The sequence below is a fragment of the Micromesistius poutassou genome, assembly GCF_964030765.1.
Source record: "Micromesistius poutassou genome assembly, chromosome: 14".
NCBI classification, from domain to species: domain Eukaryota; kingdom Metazoa; phylum Chordata; class Actinopteri; order Gadiformes; family Gadidae; genus Micromesistius; species Micromesistius poutassou.
Window position 1 is genome coordinate 7,426,620 of NC_140284.1, and position 24,145 is coordinate 7,450,764.

Sequence of the window (24,145 nt, forward strand, 5' to 3'; positions counted from 1 at the left end):
CACCAGAATAAAATTATCGCCATACATCTTAAAAAGTTAAATTCAATAAAGCCTTCAGTTATGACCCACTGAAGTATAGGGGACTGGGAAATAAGAAAAAAATTCAAGGCGGAAAACTGATACTTTATTAGGCAGTCCGTACACAATATATAAAATATACAGGCTACAACCAACTCAAAGTTGTCCACTTAAGGGTATCTTATGGCGCATTTCCACCGGCGGGTGCGGGTCGGTTCGGTATGCAAAGGTGCAGCACGGTTAGAGTTTCCACCGCCAAAAGTGGGCGTGGTCCGGACTGAGATGAGCCGTACTCATCTCGTAGTACTCCTCCGTTGGGGTACTGAGACGTCTGAAAAGGTGCCAACAAGTTCGAGCTACACACGTCCGTTGATTGGACGACAGAATCGTCACTTCCGTGCGATATTGGGATAATAACAAACAAAATCAGTACCCGTAAGGTATTTCTGGACAACGGCGAAAGTTTTATTGAAGAAAATCTTGCGCAAAAGTTTGACGTCCTTCTTTGAAGTCCTACGTTGTTGCTCTTTGTTCATTGTGTCGCGTTCTTCTTTTTCCTTGGATTTATTAGCAGGCTACACTGTGCCGTGCTGCTATGAGGTCACAATGCTTACATAGCTGCCGCGGCTATCGCCATCCGGCTTAACCCCTGCCCGACCATAAGGGTATTGTCGGCGGTGGAAACGCGAGCCGTAACTGAGCTGGGCCAAACCGCACCTTCACTACTGGGCTGAGGCGTGCTGGGCTGAAGCGCACCCACTGGTGGAAATGCACCAAAAGGTACTAAAGAAAAGGGACAATGACAATGTTAAAGCAAAACAAATAGCAACAGACAAGGCTTCTTTCTTCTATCTTTAGCCTCTATTAAGCTACAAATAAACAATGAATGGTTTGGTGCCCCCTGTGGCGATCTGGCCACTGATGGATCGCGCCCTCATCGAATCGATTTTGCACTATTGACAACATGAAACTTGTCAGAGTGTGTGGATGATGCAGTGTGGATGATGCAGTGGGGAATATTAAATATGAGTAGGTCAGAGTGTTGATGAGGCTACATGGATGTCAGACGTATGCTCTGTGGTTAGTCAGAGTAATATAGATCATTTTTTTTTCATCTGCTGATTTTGCATGTTGTCCAAAGAAAGGTGTTTTTTTTTACATTTTGTCCAACACGTCCCTAAAGATTCCTTCACCCATGATTTAGGCTTTAGGGTGAGTTTTCATTGGCCTGGCCCGTTTACAGTATGAAACCTCTCGTAACTAATTCACATGACCTCAATCATTCACTGTTGTAACCTACTATTTCCAGCCACCAAGAATGCCAGGTATGGCAATGAATGGGCTTTGGAACTGCCTACGACATCTAGTTTCGACTGTGTTTTTGGATTGTTGGTGCCGTTAAAGAAGTAAACGATTATTAATGCTACTTTAACGGCACCAAAAATCCAAAAACCCAGTTGAAACTAGATGAAAACGGTTGTAGTTGAAAACGTGATGCAGCTTTTACTTCTCCGCCACCTACAGAGTTTGATATGTACAATCATTCAAAAACCCTATGTTATTTCCCATAGACATTTGACTGAGGGAACCGGGAGCCTCAGAGGCGGGACTTATTCTTCAGAGGTCTATAACATGAGGAGGAGATCTGGAGCGGGGCCAGCATTGATAGGTTTAAGTTGCTTAGTGCTGCCTGTGATTCACAGTAACCAGGATAGGTTACCTCACTTGTCTAACTAGTTTGTTATTTTCAATGTCATCGGATCTGCAGACAATTTTTTGGAAACCTTAGGCAGCTGCCTACCATATCTTATTGAATTTTAAATATATGTTCTTATTGTGATTTAAGCCAACCGTTAGTGTTCCTGTTACATTATCATGTCTTCTACGATTGCTAACTGAAGTCTGCTTTACAGCCAGCATACATCTACTTCAATAAACATTACTGTGTTTCGCATTTAGCCAAACAAGATATATACCTTGTCCTCGAGGGCTAAAGACACTGCAACTTAAGAAAACACATAAACCTAGACAAAGCAGATAAATAAATACATTTCACAATGAATGTGTAGAATTAGGAAACACGTTTCAAATTCAGACAACAGAACACAGACGCAATACTTCACAGAAATGCGCTGTGATTACAACGAACGATACTGGAAGTGTTTCCAGGGACACTTAAAAAGTAATGAACACAATGTAATTGCAGCAAATTTCTGTAATGTGTTATGTCTGGATTGTTGAACATGGTTTCTTAATTTGCTTGTGTTTTGTCTATGAGCACGTGTTTTCTTTATATGCAGTGTGTTCAGCTCTCAGGACTGCCGTATATATATATATATATATATATATATATATATATGTAGCCATGAGGGTGTTATCATTCAGCACAACACAATGATTAAATTATAGCGACAGTGAAGCCCACTGTCGCTATAATTTAATCATAGGGATAGTGTAGAACAGGCCGATTTATATGAGGGTAGGAGTGTTTGTTTAAATAACCTGCAGTATTTTTAAAAGAGGATGGATCAGACCACAGTTTTGAAGCATGCAAAGGTCAAAAAGGATCATGACAAACAGTAGACTGCCAACATAGGTTTTTCCGATCCTTGGTATGAAATTACAATGGGGATTTGCATACAAATTCCAATAGACAATATTGCTTTAGTTTAGTATTTTGTGTCAAGATTACAAGAATGATTAGAAGGTGTTATAAGATAGAAGATTGCCAAAAGTAATCAAAACTCCTGAAATTACAAAAAGAAAAACTGTATAATTTTATTTAAATGATTTTGACAATGGCATGGTTTACAACAGGGTTTTGGTCATACAACCAATACAATGCATCCTTTTGCATTAAAATAAACAAAACCGGACATATTTGTAGGACAACACTCAGATTATGTGCAAGAGTTTCATTGTTCAAACTTCATATCCTACACCATAAATAATGATTCTAGTATGTGAATAGTGGTCGGCTCATCGCCTTTAAAATGTACATTGCATTATTCACAGCCAAGTATCTTCATGACTTTTTGAGGGTTGTTGGCAGGACTTAAAAAAAAAAAAATCAATTTCTACATCATTCAGACCAGATTAGGTCAAAGAGATTGCAAACAACAAAAAACATTACAACAATCATAATTACACATTGGAATAAAACAAACAAACTTCCCTTTGCAAATACCTGAGAACCCTCCCATTAGAACAAATTCATCATGAGATATGATCAAACATTCAGAAAACACAATGTCTGTGTGTACTAGTGAATATATGTATAACCAGAATCCAATTTTTTTATACCTTTGCCTCCTGGCATTTTTGTCAATTAAAATGACAAAAAAATCCAGAATGTCACAAAAATATGTATTTATTTCTGAGGAAAATAGGCATTCAACACAAATAGATTTAAAAATGTATATACAATATATAAAAATGGTCCACAAATTTGTATAATAGTAATTTTTTCGTTTCAAGTAAGCTCCTCATCAGATAAAGACATTCTTTGTTCACTTAGCTTCATAAGGTAAAGAGTTGTTACTGTGTATAGCAAATGGCTATAACTATAACTAGCCTCCAACTGGAAATGTTACATGTTCCAGAGAATTGGTCCCCTTAAAATATCTAAATAATAAATGTTAAATGATGTTCACCTAATCAACAATATATTATGTTTTTCAATAATTAATGAATTTGTCATAACATCAGACCTTTATCAATAATTCACACCATAGTTAATTGTATCGTCAATACTCCATTGGTATCCTCCAAATACCAATCATGTTAAAGAGATTAATAGAAATAAATGGGTGAAACAAATATGGTTCAAGAGTGTATGATATCATGCAAATCATAATGCATTACAGGAATGCCGATACTCCCAGCCTGGGTGCAGCCCCCCAGCACCCAGAGAAGGGGGGGCATTAATATAAGCCAAAGCCTTATCCATTACAGGCGAAAGATGTGCATGAACTGGCCACTCTTTGAATGAAAGACAGACAATATGTAAACAAAGCAAACAAATAAGATATCGTAAAACTTTAAAGAGCTGCCTTATTTGATCACAAGAGTTAAAAGGCATCAGACAAAAGCCCGACGTGTTTCAATCTTGACATGATAAACTGTTTGCGAGGTCTGCAGGCCAACAGCTTCCACAGGATACAACACGCGTGTACCTTCTGCTGGTCAAACTTTAACCACATGCTAATTATACAGCGCAAGCGTCTTCCATTGTACACCCGGGGACTGCGGTCTGTCTCAGCCTGTTGAGACCCAATAAGACCCAATAGATGCTTTTCTTTACTCAACCCCACTGCTTGGGCATAAAGTGCAACAATGGAATAGCAGACAAGTCTGCATCCTTGTTGAGTGTGGGGACAGAGGTGTGTGTGTGTGTGTGTGTGTGTGTGTGTGTGTGTGCGCTCGTGCGCACATGCGTGCGTGCATGTGTGTGTGTGTGTGTGTGTGCGTGTGTGTGTCTGTGTGTGTTAAATGTATCCATTTTCCGCTTTTTTTGTACCTTCAAGTTCTGGTCCTTGATGTGACATTTAAATTCAGTTTTCTGTTTTATTTCATTATTCATTAATTCATTATTTCAAGTACAAAACCTATGTTAACCTATGAGCCTCTGTGTTGAAGTGCTTAGCATAGTTGCATTTTGGTTTGATCTCCTACAGAACTGAGAGATGGCTAGAGATTGTAAGGTAGCATTTTGGTTTGTGAATACAACCCGCTTCTTATTCTGAGGTCATACTCCACCATGGGCAATATGGTGGCATTGAAACTGGTTTTGAAAATAAATGAGTCTGTGTGTGCATGAAAGTGTGTGTGTGTGTGTGTGTGTATGTGTGTGTGTGTGTGTGTGTGTGTGTGTGTGTGTGTGCGGTGTGTGTTCATGTTGGTTGTTTGTGAATGTGTCTATGAAACAGGGAGTGTGTGGGCTGTACCGTTGAGCATGTTCAAACTGAACTTCCAGATGGACGGTTGCGCAATGTGCCTCCGCCCTGCCACAGGCCAAAAGCCTAGAGGCCCGGGTTCAATTCTGTGCTTCTAGGGTTTTGGCCCGTGCCTCTTCTAAGCCACAGGGTAAAAACCCTACAGGCACGGGTTCAATTCAGCGGTTTGGGATTCGGACACAGCGGTGAATGTGCATCACAGGGATATCAAGCCATTTGGTTAACTGCCTCAAACAGGAGTTCCGTGTGTATGTCTTTTTTTGTATGGATGTCTAAATCATGAACAGTCAGTATAGGAGCGGACAATTCACTTGTGAAACGTGTACTCTTTTGACTTTGGGATCCACGTAATGAGGCAGAGAAATGGACACGTTTGAAGTGGATTTGCAGATAACAGATGATTGACATTCTACAGGCGATCTATATGTTGATGGGCCCATCTTAAGGACAACAACAACTGACGCAAGCCCTTTACGAAAATGGCCAAGAGTCAAGTGCAGTAAAAAAAAAAGAAAAAAAAAAAAAGGGATAAATATTAAAATAAGATGCATGTAAATGTGGATGACTTCACAAAGTACTAGTTTAGCTGCTCAGTTAACAGTTTACCTTTTCCTTTTTCAGAAAAATCGTATTTGACGTCACCAAATAAAGAAAATAAGTCTTTGGCCCATACCTTCATATATGATAAGTAGCTTAAAAATAGAGTACGGTGATTGTTCTTCACTTCACCTTTGGTGCTTCCGTCTGTTGACGAGTCTTCTTCTTCTTTTTCTTCCTTTTAATCTCTTCTGTTCCTGTGGCCCTACTACTGGAAGGTGTGCTCGCCGCGCACAATGTGGGAGGAGAACTCGTAGCGGTCCTTGCTTCGGTGGCCGCAGATGTTGCACTCCAGCGGGTCCCGGTAGCCGTGGCAACCCATGTGGATGGTGTACATCACGTGGTCCAGGAACAGCACGTTGCAGTTCTCGCACTGAAAGGCCCGGATCTCCCGTCCCTCGCGGCCAAACACTCGCACGTCTTCCCCGCTTGGCGCCGCCCTCTCCGCCGCCGCCGCCGCCGCCCTCTCCACCGCGGCCGCCGCCACCCGCCGCGGCTCGGGCGTCCCGCCGCCGGTCCGGCCTCCCGCCGGGGCGACCCTCGTGAACTCGTGCGCCTGCTCGCCTGCGTGCGTCCTCGACGGGCTGGCGTGCGCCCCGGAACTCGAAGGAGGGTTGTTGCCGCCGCCGCCGCCGCTGCTGTTGATGTTGTTGTTGTTGTTGTTGTTGCCGTGGACACCGGTTCTCTCCTGAGGACTGCTGCGTGCAGAGTCCGTGTCCATCCCGCTCCCGTTGCTGGGGGACTTGTCCCGGGCCACCCGGAGGATGTGCTGATGCTGGTGCTTGCCGTGCCTGAGGAAAGGGCCCTGGCCGTTGGAGGAAGGGTGACCCGGGAAGAGAGGGGGCAGCGGGGGCTGGGGGGGAAGCAGCGGCATGGAGTTGCGGCTCCCGGGCCTCTCCAGGCGGTGGTGGGCCATGGGCATCACGTGGTGGTACAGGGGGTTGCCCATGGGCCCCACGTCGGCCATGGAGATGGGGAGCCCCGGGTGTTGGACCATGGGCCGGAGCGAGTCGGTCCCAAGGTAGGAGATGGCGTTGTTGATGACCTGGTCCATCATGTGGGCCTGCATGGCCTCCGCCTCTTTCTCGTACTTCAGCCCGAGCTCGTAAGCCTGCTCGGGGTAGGTGAAGCGCATCGACTTCTCACCTGAACAAACATAAAGCATCAAACCGATGGTGTTTAGTAGCCACCTTGGCGTTGGTTTAGATGAAACACGGCAGAAGAAGTCAGAGACAATGAGAGTCCACTGAAAAAAAAAACTATCCAGATGAAGAAGAGATAGTCGAAATGCACAATGAGGCAAATCTGTGTGACATTTCCGAGCTTGGTGTTTTTCAAACTTTTTTTTACAATTCAAGACAGTGTTTTCAAGTTTAATGATGCGGAAAGTCCCATCCAGCGAAAAAAAGCTGTGCTTAACCCCTCAACAACAGGGAAGCGGTGAACTGCTCTCTCGATAAGAGCAATGTCAAAGTTACAGGTGTACCAAACCACAAGAGCGAAAAACATTTCCTCGCCTTTCTGTCATCCGGCCTCAGTCGCGCTAGATCTAATCCCTATATCTAATAATGTCACACGTAAACCCTAATAGCCAGACAAAAACAAAAAGAAATACCCCAAATGCACGTAGATAGAAACCACCCCACCAGACCAAAATGAAAATGTTAACAATTAAATGTGAACAAGTAGCTCTAGATTTATAATATAAAGTGTCACTATTTAAATCATATTAACATGCATTCACACCCACCACCATCACCACTTTACTACAGCAGTGTAGAATGAAATGGCAGACCTGGACGAGGTCTGCCATTGGATTGGAAACGGGTTTAAGTCATTCAATCACTTTGCTTCAAAGTAAGATTGATTTTTTTTTTACACCATATTCATAGTTTTTTTTACCTAATTAATGGATTTGAACGAAAAGATTAAAAAAAAACATTTTAAACAAAAAGTGAGTGTTGCATTGAGCCTAAAGTTAAAACATTTAAGGCCACACACACACACACACGCACACACACAACAAAGCCCCCCCCCCCCCCCCCCCCCAGAGCAAGCGACACAAGCTGCAGTGTGGCTGGGAACCATTAACGCACTCACCCACAAATTTCTGGGGGTTGGTGCTCTTCCGTTTGCCCACAGAGTTCTGGAGTCTCTCGATGACGGGGGGCCGGTCGAAGAGGGCCATGGAGCCCGGCTCCCCTAGGATCTGGGGCTCTTTAGAGACCTCACCTGGGGGAACGGCAGTGGGCGGATGGGTGGGTGGAGGAAGGGGGGATACAATTTGTAAAGCGGCTCAAATTAACAAATAAGTTTTGAGGCGTTAGTGACTGACAACACATATGCTAATGTGCAATGCACAACATATTGACTTGGTATCAAACGAGTAAGCCAGATGGCAGTCTTACTGTAATTAATAATTAATTAGTAATTAACAGCTTGAAACTAAAATCGACATAAAAGATGAATTCAAACAACCTTAAACCACAAAGCCATGGATTCGACAAGAACATCTTTCAAAATGGAGCTCGGCCACCATTTGACCACAACCTATTTCATTCAAATGCAGCCAGTACCTGGGTAAGGGCCAGTGTTGACGGAGTGATCCATACCAACGCTTTGTAGGAAGCTGTGGCAACGCTCCTTATGCTCCTCCAGCGAGGTCCGTTGTTTGTAGCTCCGCCCACAATAGTTGCACTTGTGCGGTTTGCCAACTGAAATACAAACCCGACATCAAACGGAGAGAGAGCTGATTAATTCCGATCTGCCGCGTCCCCCCCCACATTCCACGCCACAGTCATCTGCTAAAGGTTGCATAGTAGACATGGCCAACGAGATGTTACTACTATGAAATGAGATTAAGGGAGATGACATCACGGGTGTTCCACTGCTGTTGGTCGGATCCCAGAATGTGTGGGCAACGTCATCAATCACATGCACACCTACAGTACGTACCCACACACACACACACACACACACACACGCACGCACGCACGTACACACACACAGACACGCACACAAAAAGGCACACATATTCCAAAAGGCACACACACACACGCACACATATACTGGGTGTGTGTACACACAAGAACACAGACACATTCACTTGCACACGTATGCCCACACAAATACACACACATCTCAGTCTCTGGAACAAACAGCCAACACCTACAGCTGTTAGTTGGGTGTCTCAAGTGAAACCAGACGCTTCAGAACACTAAAAGGTCACAAAGTGAAGAACGGTTGATACTCAAGAAGCTTGGTGGTGAAGGATGGAGGATGGGCCTGCATTTCAACAACGCTGCGTTTAGAAATCTCATGAGAACCAATTAACCCCAGATCTCCCTCGCAATGCGCTTGGAGAGACGCACAACCTCAACGTGAAAGCGAGAAAAGAAAAAGTGGCGCTCGTGCTTTCGGGAGCCACTGGCGGGAAAGGAAGCAAAGTTGTCTCGTGCACAAGTGTCATGTTCTCAAAACCACCGCAGTGACATTCTGAGCGCCTCTCAGGACCACAAGGGCGACGCGCTGCACACTGCATGGCGCTGAGGCCACATCGAAGGCGGTCAACTTCCTGACGCATCGGCCCACCGCCGACACCCCTGGGAGGTCAGAGTGGACCCTGGTTCGCAGTGAGAACTGAGCAACCGTTTTTGCACCTTGCAGTTAAGCGACTCGGGAGCAAACGCTTGCACGCGTTCCCACGCACACATGACCCACCGCGTGGCCACTTAGCATGTATGCCTGCACACACACCCACAAGCACGCGTGCGCACACACGCACGCACGCACGCACGCACACACACACACAAGCACGCACACATAAACACACACACACACACACACATGCATTAAGAAACACAGCAATACATACAAAGTCCGCAAAGGAAGCCACGAGCGACTACCGTCTGAGGTAGATGGGGGAAATCTGAAATGCAGTGTGTGTAAAATCATTCCTCATTGTATAACATTACAATCTATTTATATTGTTCATGACTACCCTGGCTTGCTTTTCCAAGTCCAATGTAATTATTCAGCACTTAGTCCCTGTGACAGTCTCAAAGTGCTTCACAGGACAGGTTTCATAACAATCTAACACATAACCCACTATTGCCCACATGGCAATAGTGTAAATAAAATGCGACACACGACGCAATTTTGTGTATTCCGTCAGCCCCCACATTTTCCCCATGGAGGTGTGAAGTTATGGTATCTACCAGTGATTTGCCATTGTGTGACCCCAGCCTGACAACAGATTAGCCAATAATACAAATGGTGTGGCAATCGCCCAACTTACTAGCGGTATGACACATGACGAGATTGTTTCACTGTTCCTACAATGTGGTTAACTGCTGCATTTTGCATGGCTGCTACAGTACAACTTTCCATCATGTTAAGCATGGTTATTGATAGTACATTGTCATTGGGGTTGGGATTAGTGTTATGACACCACCGGCCCAGGTATCGGTTTCATGCTGCAATACTAAAGCTGTCCTCACAACTGTACGTTGGTACCTGATACACCCACATGGCAAAATAAGACTAGTATGTGGCGAGAGATGGCAAGAAAAGATCCCCAAAACTGCATGCAGTGAAACTTACATGCCACACACACCATAACACCAGCACAAAATTATGGAAAACTTTAATCTTGGATATTTCTAATTCAACAGATATTATAAAACGGATAGTTCCAGTCCTTGATGTTATTGGCTGGAAGCCATTGTCATTTTAGCCATTTTATAAACACACACCTCTGACCGCATAACAAATTCATTTGCAGTATAAATGCGGCACACACCCACACCCACACCCACACACACACACACACACACACACACACACCTTCGCTGTATGCAGATGTTAGATGACGGTCTAGGAATCACACTTTCGGTAGCTATTCTTAATCATGTTGTAGATGAACAGTGAGCTGCTGCTGACTCTGCTGGGGTGCATTTGACTAATGTAAGTGGGAGCCAGCGTCTGTCTCGCCACTACGCGATGAGTAATCCTTTCACCACAGACAGTCCTGTCTAAGGCACTATTGTCCTGGTAGCCAGTGTCGGTGGACTGAGCCCCTGTAATTTTACACAGGTTTACACCTGGGGAAATGTTTTGAGAAACACTCATAAGTAAAGTATGTGACGACCATGATGGACAATTGTAATTTGGTTATTTATCACTCACTTAGCTTATTTAAACCAGTGGACTCCAACTTGTATGTTGTCTCTCTCTCTTGAGCTCACTGTAACTTTGTACCATGTTAACACAATTCAGAATGGAAGAATAAAGTTGTTTAAATTGCATATATATGATAATAATAATACTACTACATTCAGACATTTACATTAAGGGCATTTCGCAGACGCTTTTATCCAAAGCGACTTATAATAACTACATTTGTCAGAATACTAATAATACTCATAATAATACTACTACTACTACTAATAATAATAATATAGGGAATAATAATTTAATAATACCAGGGAAAGCGCGCACTAAAGTTTTGTGTTGCAACATTGCGTTAAACAAGGTCCCGGACGATATCACTCCTAGGATCTCGGTGAGGGTTCTGATCGATTTGGAGCAGCCGTAACACTGAGCCTGCCTTCCCACGGAGCAGGGACACAAATAACAGCAAAGTTCAAGAACCTGGCCCACAAGGAAAAAAATGACATTTTTTTGGGCAGGAAGGATGTAATAGTCTAACCCAGATCTCAAAGGTTACCAGTGAGGAGGGGGTGCCCATCTCATCGGTGTGTCGGGGGATGATGTGAGCGGAAACAGCAGCAGCCACACTCACCACACACACCCACTTTTTTTTTGCCTGTGGTCCGTGCTGCAGACAACTATTTATCTAATCTGTAAGACGCGTTGACTCGGGAGCACACGTTGGAACAAAGCGACATGCTTGACAAGGTGGTTTACGATTGGAGTCTGATATATTTAGTTATTACACGGCTCTATTGAGTATTCGATTCAGATCGATTCCGGTTGATAGCGGTCCCTCCTGCTGTCCGTTATTTGGGAATCGCAGACTGCTGCAATGATTTGCAGACCTTTGCTATGGATGCTATTTCCCACCGTAGACTCTGACAGACAATTTTCTTTTTAGTGGAAGCAATCAAAGACTTCTTTATCAATAAAATATTTTTCATTCTTTCATTCTTGAGTAAGTTTGATTAAGTTGAGAAAGGTTGAGGTTGCTAAGGAGCAAGTGATATGGACATGAATCTATGATAGGTCTTATACAGGAAAACATTGAAGGGAAGAAAAGCCCTTTCAATAAAAAAAAAAATCTCTGTGTGGCCTTCTAATTTTCTGAGAAATGGATGTGCCAATGGATATGAGCTGCGCACAATATAAATAAAGGATCTTATTATTTCATGAGTGGGGCTGGCCTACTCAGCAGTAGCCTTGGGTTTTGAACAGGAGGACGGCAGGAGGCCGGCCTTAGTCTGACTCTAATCTTTTCGATGGTTTTGTGATCAATGGCACCAAAAAGCTAATAAGGGTGTGTGTCGTGATTTCTCGGGCGTGCTCAGTGAGATTCACCTGCGTGTGTTCGCAGGTGGCCGGTGAGGGCGTCGCGACGGCGGCAGGCGTAGCTACAGAAGGGGCACTTGAAGGGCTTCTCGCCTGTGTGGAGCTTGATGTGACGCAGCAGGTTACCCTTCTGGGTGAAGGACACGCCACACTGGCTGCACTGGAAGGGCCTGTCCCCTGCAGGGAACAGGGGGGGGGGACAAGAGCCCAACAATCGGTCAAAGGTAATTCAGGTCAAGTCCATTGGATTTGTGTTTAGACCTTGAGCACAGTTGCAGTCTCAAAGGGCTTCAAGGGCCACGTTTTACAGTAACAGCCCGCATAGCCACGAGGAGAGCACGGGGGAAAACGCTGCCATATATCGAGGAAATAACCTTGAGAAGGAACACAGAAGAGGGATCCCTGGGAGTGTGGTTGGTGCCAAAATGGGCAGAAATATCAGTGGCTTAAAAATGCAAAACATTATTATAGGTTATGGAAGACTGCTGTTAGATAGTTGTTTGAAAGTAGGAAATGAGAATTTAGTTCAATCATGAATGTGAACTAGTTTGACCCACTCAATTAGAGAGTATTTTCTAGGACGTTGCTGATGGTTCACCAAACGAGACTGTTTTGTTCAAATAAAGGTCAGGATGAATTGTTATTGATATGAATGTCCAATCGCGAACCTCAGTTTGGAATTTCAGTGAAAGTTCCGGAACATGGACATCTGCTTTGACATGGCCATCTCATTTCACTGGACTCATAAAGTAGCTCTACCATTTAACACACTGAATTGTACTAATTCTTATTTACATTTTTGTTTTTCAATCCATTCCCCACATGGTCACTTCTGTATCCAGGGATGTTGTTTTGTTTTGAATAAAAAAACAACTGCTTTTGTCCAACTGTTCGTCATTGCATCGTCGCATTGTGATCTTCCGCCACTAGAAATGCGATGCTAACACCATGACAACTGGAACAGTCTCGGTTGACGTGGAGTTAGGGAACAGGTTATGGGGGATTTCTGGAATGTTTTTTTTGGCTTTTTCCCCGGATAATTAATGCACTCCACACCCACTTCCATAAATAGATTTTACCCAAACCCTCATTCTCCAAGCTTCAATTATAAAGTAGATTCATCGTAGCAACTAAGTATCGTATATGAAAATGCAGGAAGTACAGAACAGCAGTAGAAATCAAGGAAGAGAAACATTTTGCATGACTACAAAATAGAAATACAGAAAACACAAGAATCCAAAATATATAATATATTTAAATATATACATATATGTATATCGATTTTATTATACAATATATATATATTTTCTACCTTCGTAAATATATATATTCCTTTTTAAGAGGGCTAGTGATAACCAAATCATTTTTAGTTTTGTTTTAAACATGGTAATATGTCTTACATGATCTTCAACATAGTAATCATCAGTAAAGCCATTTTTGCATCAGTACTGTCAGGGAAATAAGAATTTTATTGAGAGAAATAGAAAGTAAAAGTAAATTTAGCCAGTGGAAGCGTTATTTTTTTTGTGACGGTAAAGTGCCCTTGGTCATTTCATGTAATTTCATTTCATGACCAAAGGACAGCGGCGGCCAAGTGTGTGTGGATGTGTGGAGCTCCAACTGGCCAGTGGTTAATGTTGAATTTTGTGTCCGAAATAAGGTTATAAACAACGATGGTGCTCCAAAAGTATCACAAAGACGTCTTGGGTCGCAACCATGGGGATAACATGCCCTCTCCTCCCTATAACTCCTGGCCCAAAACGTTTTTTTTTTAATAGATCTGATATTGTCATAATTCAAGCTGTTCACTAAGACTCTAAACATACTATAGTAATCAGAATCCCATACCATTAAGTAGCTGATTCTCTGCATCAGCAGTCCTATCCAGTCCTTCGTCTAGGTTGTTAGGGCTGGCCGTCGTGGCCTCCTCCGATCCTGTTTCTCTGTCCTCCATTGGACCCGTCCCCTCCAAATCCAGGCTTCTCCGACCGTCTCCATCTACTGTCTCCTCCTCCTGCTCCTGTTTTATTGCAGGTTCTGTAGGAGACGGAGGAATGGAAAATGAATCCCGATTGTGGGATATAGTATTGGAGAGAAGGTGGCTCTACCAACCACCACTACAACGGTCTTTGTGGTGAGATTTTAGAGACCATAGACATCTCGATTCCCAATAAAACATTTGGCTACCAATAGTTCTGTTGTTCTGATCCTGGCCCATTGTATGGATTGTCCCTGTTTCTCTAACATATTACACCTACAACGATTGTGTCAATATATCCCAAAAAAACATTAATAATAAATGATGCTGTTCATGTTATTTACCATGTTAAAATTGTGGGCTCAACAAAAAGCAGTAGCAGTACTGACAGTGGGAAAGACAGGAATAGCAGTACTGACATAAGGAAAGGCAGCAATAGCAGTACTGACAGTGGGAAAGACAGCAATAGCAGTTCTAACAGAAGAAAGTAAACCGATATTAATATCAGTATTGATAGCAATGGTAGTAGCATATTCTTTTGAGATGCAGCTGGTCCAGAATAGCCCATGAACTCGGCAAAACCAAGAATGCGTGCATGTATGCAAACACATACACGCACACACACACACACACACACACACACACACACACACACACACACACACACACACACACACACACACACACACACAAATACTGAAACACACACACACACACACACAAGTTTGCACCCACACACACACACACACACACACACACACACACACACAAACGTCATGTGCAAACGTCAGGGGGAACAGACAAGAAGATACAGATATGCACACACACACGCACACGCACACGCACACACACACACGCACACACAGAGTACAGGTAGCACAGCCAGGGAGAGACGGAAGGCCAGACAGTCAGAGCGACAGACAATGGGAGGGAGAGAAACAGGCTGGTCAGGTTCCCAGTGGTGAGTCCTGCGAGGTGGGGAGTGTTGCTGCACGGGTGACAGGTGATTGTGGCCCTGTGGGTTCCCCCCCCCCCCCCCGGAGCGGGGTGAGGGTAGGAGACCGGCTGGATGAGTGGTGGTGGGGGAGGAGCCATAGAAAAAGAAAGGAGGGAGCAGGTATGTGTGTGCGTGGACGGGTGGCGACAGGAGTGTGTGCCGCACACAAGGTGTGTACAGGATCTGCGTGAATTAAGCGCCCGGGAAAAGTATTCTCGATGTAGAAATCATATCGAACACACACACACACACACACACACACACACAATGTGAAGCCTCCACGCCCTTTGGCAGTGATCCCAAGCTGGTGACCTCTCGGCTGGAGAGCCGGGGCAGTATGCACCTTAGGCCTCTGTCCCTGATGGCCTTTGAGCCTTAAGTCCGTTCAAAAACTGTGGCTCTGTCTGTAAAAATAATATCCTGACTCTTCCACAGATGACACAGACCGACCATTTCTTCAGCACAGCTCATCTTTTTCTGTGCGTCTCTGTGGCAGGGTTGGGCAATGGGGGAGTTGCACTAAAAGGACCTCTCCTGATAACGACACAGCAATAGCAATTGAGCCGTCTTTGAAAGCTGTCTCCTGGCAACACGGGAGCGGATCTGATTGTCCTTGTGCTTCCTTTCACCCCCCCCCCCCCCCCCCCGTTTACATCTCTTTCTCCTCCTAGAGTGATACCATTCGGAGCACGGTCAGAGCGGGCTGAAGCAAATGGTTGGCACAACACTGAAAACCAGTGGCCTCACTCGATATTCATACATGCTCATGCTCAGTACAACTTCACTAAGGAACGAAGGACATACAGACGACATATATACGCTTCAATAATAAGTGCCCTGTTCTTGGACATAGTGTTTGACAGGCAGGGTGCATAACAATCATAGCAAACAATTTAATTAAATTTAATTTGAGAATGACCATACATGTTTATATCCGTTTGACACAAAATGTTTCCAGTTTTCTAGTTGCTAATTGCTGGAAACATAAATGTCAAACAATCAGTTCTTATAGATATTTATATTCATGTGTGTGTGCGTGTGTGCATGCATGTGTGTGCGTATGAATCACTGTGTCTTAAGTGTGTCTGTAGCGGTATGTTAATGATTGTATATGTCCATATACATTACATATATACAGTGTGTGTATCCATGTGACTACGTCTACAAACCGGTCCTGACTGGAGTGTCTGTCTGCAGATCCCTTCACATTCAAATCAAAAGGTGCTTGTATTGAGTGCTTACCCCCGGGGGACTTAGGACCCTGGGGTGTTTCCTTTCCGTTGGGTGTGCTGCTGCTGCTCGACGACAGGTCCACCAGCATTCTCGAGTTCTCCTTCCTGGGAGAGCACTGGCCGTTACCTGGGAGACAGATGGCAGCGGCACACAGCAAACCGGGAACACAGATCGTCAATGCATTGCACTACACACACAGCGTCACAAACACATGGATAACATACAAAGTATCTCTCTCTTTCTTTTTTCTTCCTTTCTCCATACATAGTTTCCTTCCATATCTTTATTTCTCTCTGCACACACACACACACACGCACACACACACACACACAGACACACACACACTAGCAGTGCTTTTCTTTTACAATTCAAACTCCCTTTCGCAGGTCACCCTCTCCCACTGGAGCCGACCCGAGCAGTCCCATGACGGACAGGTCGGATAGCTCCGATAGGGAGGTCATGGTCGCTGGTCAAGCAGCTCTCAGATAGTCAACTACGCCACGGGATCCCTATGATGTCCATCACCCCCAGGATCAGATTGCCACCTCCTCCTCCTCCACTGAGTGGCCGGTGGCTAAAAGCCTCGCCGGTGGAAAGCATACGTCCAGCCTCACATGTGTCCACTCTAAAGGGCTCGACAAACCCAATCCCGTTATCCCGTTACACAACCCACAACGGGGTCAACGGAACAATACGCAGGCAGCGGTGGAGGACGCTTCTCACCTCCCTGGTCAAGGTGTTGGATCCCTTAGGAACCAAATAGCTGTGTATTTAGTTCCTAAAGGATGCAGCACCGTGGCTAAATTCATTGAAATAATTGTAACTTACAAAAGAGAATGTATACATAGCAGCATTAATTCTACTATTTTTTATTTATATATGTCACAATTCTTTTTTTTGTGACATTCAGAAACGTCGCGCTCCAGAACTGCACGAGATGGATAAAAATCATATTAGGGTTGTTTGGACTATGTTCCAATTTGCCCCTTTGATGTGACAGCGTCTTCTTCAGAAACTGTTCCCCTGCTCTGCTGAGTGATGCATGCTGGGAGACGTGGTCCATGAAAGAATCCCGTGGCCCTGGAGGCTCAGGTTACACGTTGTTGGAGGTTAGAGGAAAATCTCAGGTGACCGAACGCCGATCAGTTGGCAGTGCCGTCCGGTAGACAGGACTGTCCCAGATTTGTCATGAGGGATTTTCCATTACTGTAGAGTGCAAGTTGACAGCAGCCCCAGTAGCCGAGACGCTTGTTTCTATCACACCTTATAGACGGTCCATTTTCTGCTTTTCCTTGAAAGACGTTTTAAGGCCGCCATGGAAAACGCTAATGAAAACATGAGTTTTCATTCGTTTTCATCATTCACTACACAAGTGCGCTGAGAATTTTCAAAAACGTACTGATCCGTCATAAGAAAAAAATATGATAATGAAATGTGTTTTAGTGTGTATTTGTTGAGCATAAATGTAAGTATTTGTGTTCAATTTAGAGCTCACCGGCATGGGGGATACAAAATGTTTTCAATAACTGATTGTTTCTGATGATAACAACATAATTATAGGGTATAATGTTTACTCATTTATTAAGATAGATAAATACTTGATTATCCCAAAGGATAATCAACGATGAGTTAATTATTAATGATATAGCAATAGATGGCCAAATAAAGTCGAATTGCATGTTGAATTGGCAATCCCACACATTCTGGTAATTGGTAGGCCTACTGGAGTTACAATGTCAAGCGTTTGTCCCTCTATGTTAAGAATAACTAAATAAATACATAAATAAACACAGTATAACCTAAAGTCCACCCAAAGGCTATAAAGATGAGACCACACACACACACACACACACACACACACACACACACACACACACACACACACACACATCCAATCAATGAGTAGCCTATCAGTATACAGTTAAATGTTTTCATGTTGTGGTGGTTATAGGGCTACAGAGTGAAAAATAGCTTAGTTTGAATGCATAGAAGCACCCTTACATATAATTGCATTCATTCATGCAAACACACGGGAAAGCGCACACACACATACACATACTATACAAAAGGCATGTAGTGTGTTGACTCTCAGTATGTTTGTGTGGAGATTAGAGTTCAATGTGTGACTGGATTGTTTCCCTTTGTGTGTGTGAGGGGTACAGGACAGGTTATGGTTTTATGGATCTGCAAAGTCCTGGATCTGGTTTTTCCTGTCGAACTCACTAGCTGCCTTAAGTCATACCAAAACAACTAAGACACATACATGTAAGCAAACACACACACACACACACACACACACACACACACACACACAGCTTTATCCTTGTTGCACCCAGAAGGTTTTCAGGAACACATAATGGACATTAACCAGTTAGAGATGTTTAATCATTTATGTTTGAGGCTGGATATCTGTGTCAATTGCTCTGTGTGTGTGTGTGTGTGTGTGTGTGTGTGTGTGTGTGTGTAGTGTGTGTGTGTGTGTGTGTGTGTGTGTGTGTGTGTGTGTGTGTGTGTGTGTGTGTGTGTGTGTGTGTGACCAGTGGTGAGAAGGAAAGTACTAGCACCAAGCACTGAGTACGTATAGTTCTGAAACGGTGAATCGTTTAGTTGATCTAAGGAAAACGAGTTCAACATGCCTTTGTTAATGCACTTATAGTTTTAGTCATAAGCTTAATTAATGATGGTACACCTTATATTTTACAAAAAAAGTATTTGGCTGCTTATCTGTGTAAAATCATTATAAAATGATAGTAAGCTAATTTCAGACTTACTTTTGTCAATAGTTATACAACATTAATGGAATACCTTTATACCTTTTTTTTAAAATAACATTATTTAATTAATTTAAACTGTTTTAATTGATTCATAATTGTCGTTATGTTGGCAGTGCTACATACAGCTTGTGCGAAGGAACTAAAATGAACAATTAAAAACCTTTTTGTAACATGCTGATTTTCATTGCAACCTAAGATGGGCTTCTTAGAGAGGGTGAGAGACACTCTCCCGAAGCATTTGTTTTCTTAACTATGACATACAGTCAAACTCATCGCAATATTTGACATTCAGAAGACCGAGAACAAGCTACCTGCATTTATGAGGAACTACGTCATTTATAACACTAGCTCTACCTCTCATGTGCAGAGTTAGCACATGAGCGGTAGTGACTGACGGTGTCGACACAATAGTGACCAAAACCTAACAACTATGAAGCTAGTAGCCACCATGTCCTCAAGCCGTGCAGGTAATAGCGATACACGTTTCATTTGTCACACTATTAAAAAAGGAAATGGGTTTTCCGCTGTACAAAACTTTAGTCAGAATGTCACGTCCTCTCATTGTACTGTAACGCTATTGGTCGGTACAAAGCAATTTCAAATGGAGGGCATGTCTCCCTGAGTCGATTGAGTCGTGGTGGAAATTTTTCATTTCGTACTTAACATACATTTTATCAAAGTTAAAACATGTAGGGAAAGTCACAAACAGGGGCTTTAGGGGACGCAGGCGAGATGCAAAGAGGGTAAGAGAGAAAAACACAGAGACCACTGCTCGGAAATAAGGAAATCAGTAGAAGGGGAGAGCACTAGACTCTCGCTGGTTCTGCACTAGCATGCAGAACCAGCAGTGCTTTCTCATCATACAGCGGGGCTGCTTACGCAGCGGTCACTACAACTATAGCTCGACAGGAGCCGGCCCTAGGAGGGGGGAAACTGTTTATCACTTTGTGCATTCGAATAGGCATGTATGGATTTGGATCGGCATCATCAGACTGGTATTCAAGAGAATAATGTTATCATTGTTATTGCTGAACCCCTGTCCTGTCTTGTCTGGTTCTATGGCCTTAGAAACCGATAATCACATGTCCTAGAGAATGATCAATGGAGAACGATTTGCTGCTTTTTTATGTTAGGGTTAGGGTTACAGGTATGTACATACATACATACTTATATACGTTTTTTTTCAAATAATGGATTTGAGAAAATGGGCATGCATTATTTTGATATTTTAAGCACAGAGGAAGCAGAGAATGTGGCAGAAGATATTAAAGATAACGGGGCTTACTTGCACTGTAGCCAACAGGGACGTCTGGTTCCATTGCTATTGAAGCGCTGCAGCGATAAAACATGAATAAATAAATACAAATAATAAATATAGAACGTCACACAGATAGCACCCAATGGCCCTTCTCACCCTTGAGAGAGAAGGATAAAAACAAGTTGATATTTTTATAATGAGCTGTGCATAAATACAGTAGCAAGTAGGGAACTTACTTCTTACTTAAAAGCGTACTATTCACTGTTCTCTTCTATATGTAAATATGCCTATAAATATGTACTTATGTTTATTTCAAGAAACAGTGATCACAATAAAACAACATAACATTAGAAATTAGTAATGCTTATGATTATTAATGAAAGTCATACTTATGAGGAACACCAAACTGCTGTCAATTTGCTTTTACACCAGTGGTTGGTTATATTGGAGAAGTGACAACTACGTTCTATTTAAATTACTGTTACTTGTAAACCCATATTGCCATTTCCATTTTTTAGTAACCCTTTCATTTTAAGCCGACCAAATTCTGTTTAATCGTTAGAATCTTAACGATTAAGTTATTAATAAAATACATTTTGTTCAAGAGGTCACATATAATGAGTAACAATTGAGGTGGTGTGGCTTTCAACAATCAAATTAACATTAAACATACATATGCATGTATTGCTATCAGTCAACTTTTAAGAGTGTGACACTACAGCACAAACTAAATATAAAGCCCATGTGATGATATAATCAAATAAAGAAAAATAAATACTAGAGATAGATGATAGCCAATTAAGAAGCCACTTGTGACTTCTTTAAATGCTACTATCATCTTTTCCAATCTTTTGGATAACCATCTATACACACTATACAAGAATTCAGAGCCATTATGGCAGTGAACGTTTCAAAGGCATTTCAAAGGCCAACTTTCAAATGGCATTTGATGACTCCTCATACTGAGCTGTCAATATAACCAAGCATGCAAGTGCAATGGAAGAGCAAAATAAAAGAAATGCTAGAAAAGGAATACAATATAAAATACATATTAGAACTGTATAATGTTTAGTGCATTCAGATGTTTACATAACATGCAGTGGCGTGCACAAATGGCAGCTTATGTTAACCTTTTAATGAATTGAAAGGTTCTTTAAATCTTTAAAACACTTTGTGATCAATGCAATTTTTATTATCTAAATATCAATAACCAAATCTCATACACAAGTATAGATTAAGCTGTGTTGAGACACATTTTGCAAGCAATACAATCTATTGACAGTGTGTTGTATGATTGGATGTGATTTGGTTTTCTACTAATTGTCATGGCCTTTTTTTTAAAATCAGAAATGTACATATACATACATCCTTATAGATACATCCTCATACATACATCCTTATATATATATATATATATATATACACACATATATTATATATATAGATATATACACACACACATATATAGAAGGAATATATATAGAAATATATATACAGATAGATATATAGATAGATATATTGTGAACTAAAAACGAAACAGGCAGACAGGCAGACAGAAAGTAAAACATAAAATACCTTTATGAGTGTCTCCCCGAGGACGTGGTTACTGATATTCAAGCACAGCCCCCTTCCTTAAAAAAAAGAGTCGATCTTTAAATATATAATATAAATATATAGATATTTCAACAAAAAACTCGAATACGGTTAAAATAAGAATAAATGAAGGTGATTTATCTAGGCCGGAGGTAGTAAAAACCCATGCCAATCAAAAACACCTAAACGTCTGTCACTTAAGGTCTAGGAAGAGGTAGGCTCTCTAACCTCATGAAAGTCACTACAGGCCTCTCTGCTTGGTTACCTCCTTCGCGTACCCGCCAACCGATCCAAGCACAGCACCCAACTTCTAATCCAAAGTGTTGGTTTTAATCTCAGCGTTTCATAATGTTGATTTTTAAAAGAGCAGGCCTACAAATCTCGTCTTTAGTTTTTCGTCTACAAGGTATACTCAACAGGTCAGGAAAAAAATACTAAAGAGAAATCGTCAAAAGAAAGAGGGATGGATCAAACTGGATCCACCGGTTCCTAAGGAATTAGCCTCAGTGGAGGTAGGGAGCTGCCAGGGTAATTTTGACAACTGAAGCACTGGGAAACCGATGGGTAGGCAGGTTTGTAGTTAGGTTAAGCAAGCGATTCAACGTGGCCAAGTCACGTTTGGAGCCCTGACACCATACAGGCACTGGGGGGGGAAAGCATCAGTAGTTCATCGTTTAGTTATTGATTTACACACACACACACACACACACACACACACACACACACACACACACACACACACACACACACACACACACACACGTGGTTACATCTGCAACGTTAATGGCTTATTTTTGTAAAAAAAAACAAAAAAAAAAAAACGAAAAAAACAACAACACAATAAGCTGACCGGTGCCGCAGACGTTCAACAGGTTTTCCGATCACTGCAGTCCAGACTGCATGTCCGGCCACTCGGCGTGAGACGCACCTGTCTTCCTCGCTAAAGACATGCGCCCACCGCCCGTCTGTTAAAAGTCAGCTGATGACTGATGGCTTAGCTCACCGATTAAACCGTGTATAGGCTACACCAGCAGCGACGAGGCGATAATTTATTTTATGCATTTAGCGACACATCTTTGCGTGTATGCACATGATGCATCCCTTCAGTTATTTACCTTCAAACGGAGGAGTTTATAGAAATCCATGAGATAAGATTTCTTGGCGAACTTGCTGTTGACTGAACACACACGTCTGGTCTGGAGCCGGCTAGACTTATTATATTACAACACGCCAGACCTCAGGGCTGGAGTTGTTTCCACAGCAGCAGCAACAGCAGCAGCAGCAACAGTTGGTCAATCCGTCACCGGTTACTTCCTCCATCTTCGAAGCAGCGCCAAAAGCAGGGCAGACAAGACCAGCCACCCCGGGTTTCTATTCTGGGAACTTGTCTGACAAGAGAAGCAGATCTGCGTGGACGAGACAAGCCGCCGCACATCAGCCCTCTCTGCTCGACACATCGATTAGGTTACAGTGTAGACTCATGAGCGCGGATTAAAAGCTGCATGGAGGGTTTGGAAACGTGCACGAATTAATCTTTGGAGTTAAGGAGATGTCGCAGCCCTACTTTGTTTAATTCGACCAAAAAATGTAACCGATTGTTATTTAAAATAGGCTAAGCAAGTATCTTATCTATATGGAAATCGTGAGGGACAAAGGAGAAACATGTGTTGTATTGAGTATGTTATAGCCTACCGTGAGTAATGAAAACGTCAAACTATATATATTTTTAATCGTTGTAAATTATTTTAAAGGACATATTACATCTTAACGATGACAGCAATCGTTTACTCCTTTGTCATTACCGTCCATACAGTTGAAGTTCAGCAAACGTTCAATTTAAGTTTCTTTGTAATATAGCGCCCTCCTACGATACGTAATGGACATTGCTGTCTGAACGCCAAACTTTCACTGTTATATTTAGGCCTACTCACACAATTTTGAATGCAAGTGAAGAAATACTAATATAAACGAATAGGTTTACTCATTCAATCATGTAATAATCCACTGCTTTGCTCTATTCGCACAATCTTCTTAAAAATATAACATTTTCACCAACCACACCACCCTCTGCTCCCAAAACTGAAGTGTGTAATTGGCTTGATTTATTAAAAATGCAATTAAAATGGGTAAATAAATATCAACAGAGACTTATTAACCTCAAAAGAATTTGAAAATCTTGTCAAAACTATTTTCTCA

The 24,145-nt window shown here is 42.6% G+C and overlaps 1 protein-coding gene across 2 annotated transcripts; it reads right to left on the minus strand.

Moving 5' to 3' along the window:
- Positions 1–2,787: 2,787 nt before the first annotated feature.
- ikzf2 (IKAROS family zinc finger 2) lies at positions 2,788–23,371 on the minus strand. Of its 2 annotated transcripts, none has more exons than XM_084478794.1 (9): positions 23,065–23,371; positions 21,932–21,987; positions 20,384–20,430; positions 16,334–16,450; positions 13,965–14,153; positions 12,126–12,293; positions 8,147–8,284; positions 7,671–7,802; positions 2,788–6,716 (listed from the first exon to the last, which is right to left on the minus strand). In XM_084478794.1, the coding sequence occupies exons 3-9, from the start codon at positions 20,415–20,417 to the stop codon at positions 5,779–5,781; spliced, it is 1,716 nt and encodes a 571-aa protein (XP_084334920.1). In that variant the 5' UTR covers positions 20,418–20,430; positions 21,932–21,987; positions 23,065–23,371; the 3' UTR covers positions 2,788–5,778. The 2 variants fall into 2 exon arrangements, with proteins under 2 accessions (XP_084334920.1, XP_084334921.1); XM_084478795.1 differs by lacking the exon at positions 23,065–23,371 and adding an exon at positions 22,178–22,244.
- Positions 23,372–24,145: the final 774 nt, after the last annotated feature.

What these genes read in the sequence shown, in the direction of transcription:
- ikzf2 (XM_084478794.1), bottom strand. Translation starts at nt 20,417, where the DNA reads ATGGAACCAGACGTCCCTGTTGGCTACAGTGCAA. An exon ending in CCACCTGCGAACACACGCAG is followed by an intron (nt 8,285 to 12,125) that starts GTGAATCTCACT and finishes TTTGTATTTCAG; the next exon opens with TTGGCAAACCGCACAAGTGC. An exon ending in CAACACTGGCCCTTACCCAG is followed by an intron (nt 7,803 to 8,146) that starts GTACTGGCTGCA and finishes CCGTTCCCCCAG; the next exon opens with GTGAGGTCTCTAAAGAGCCC.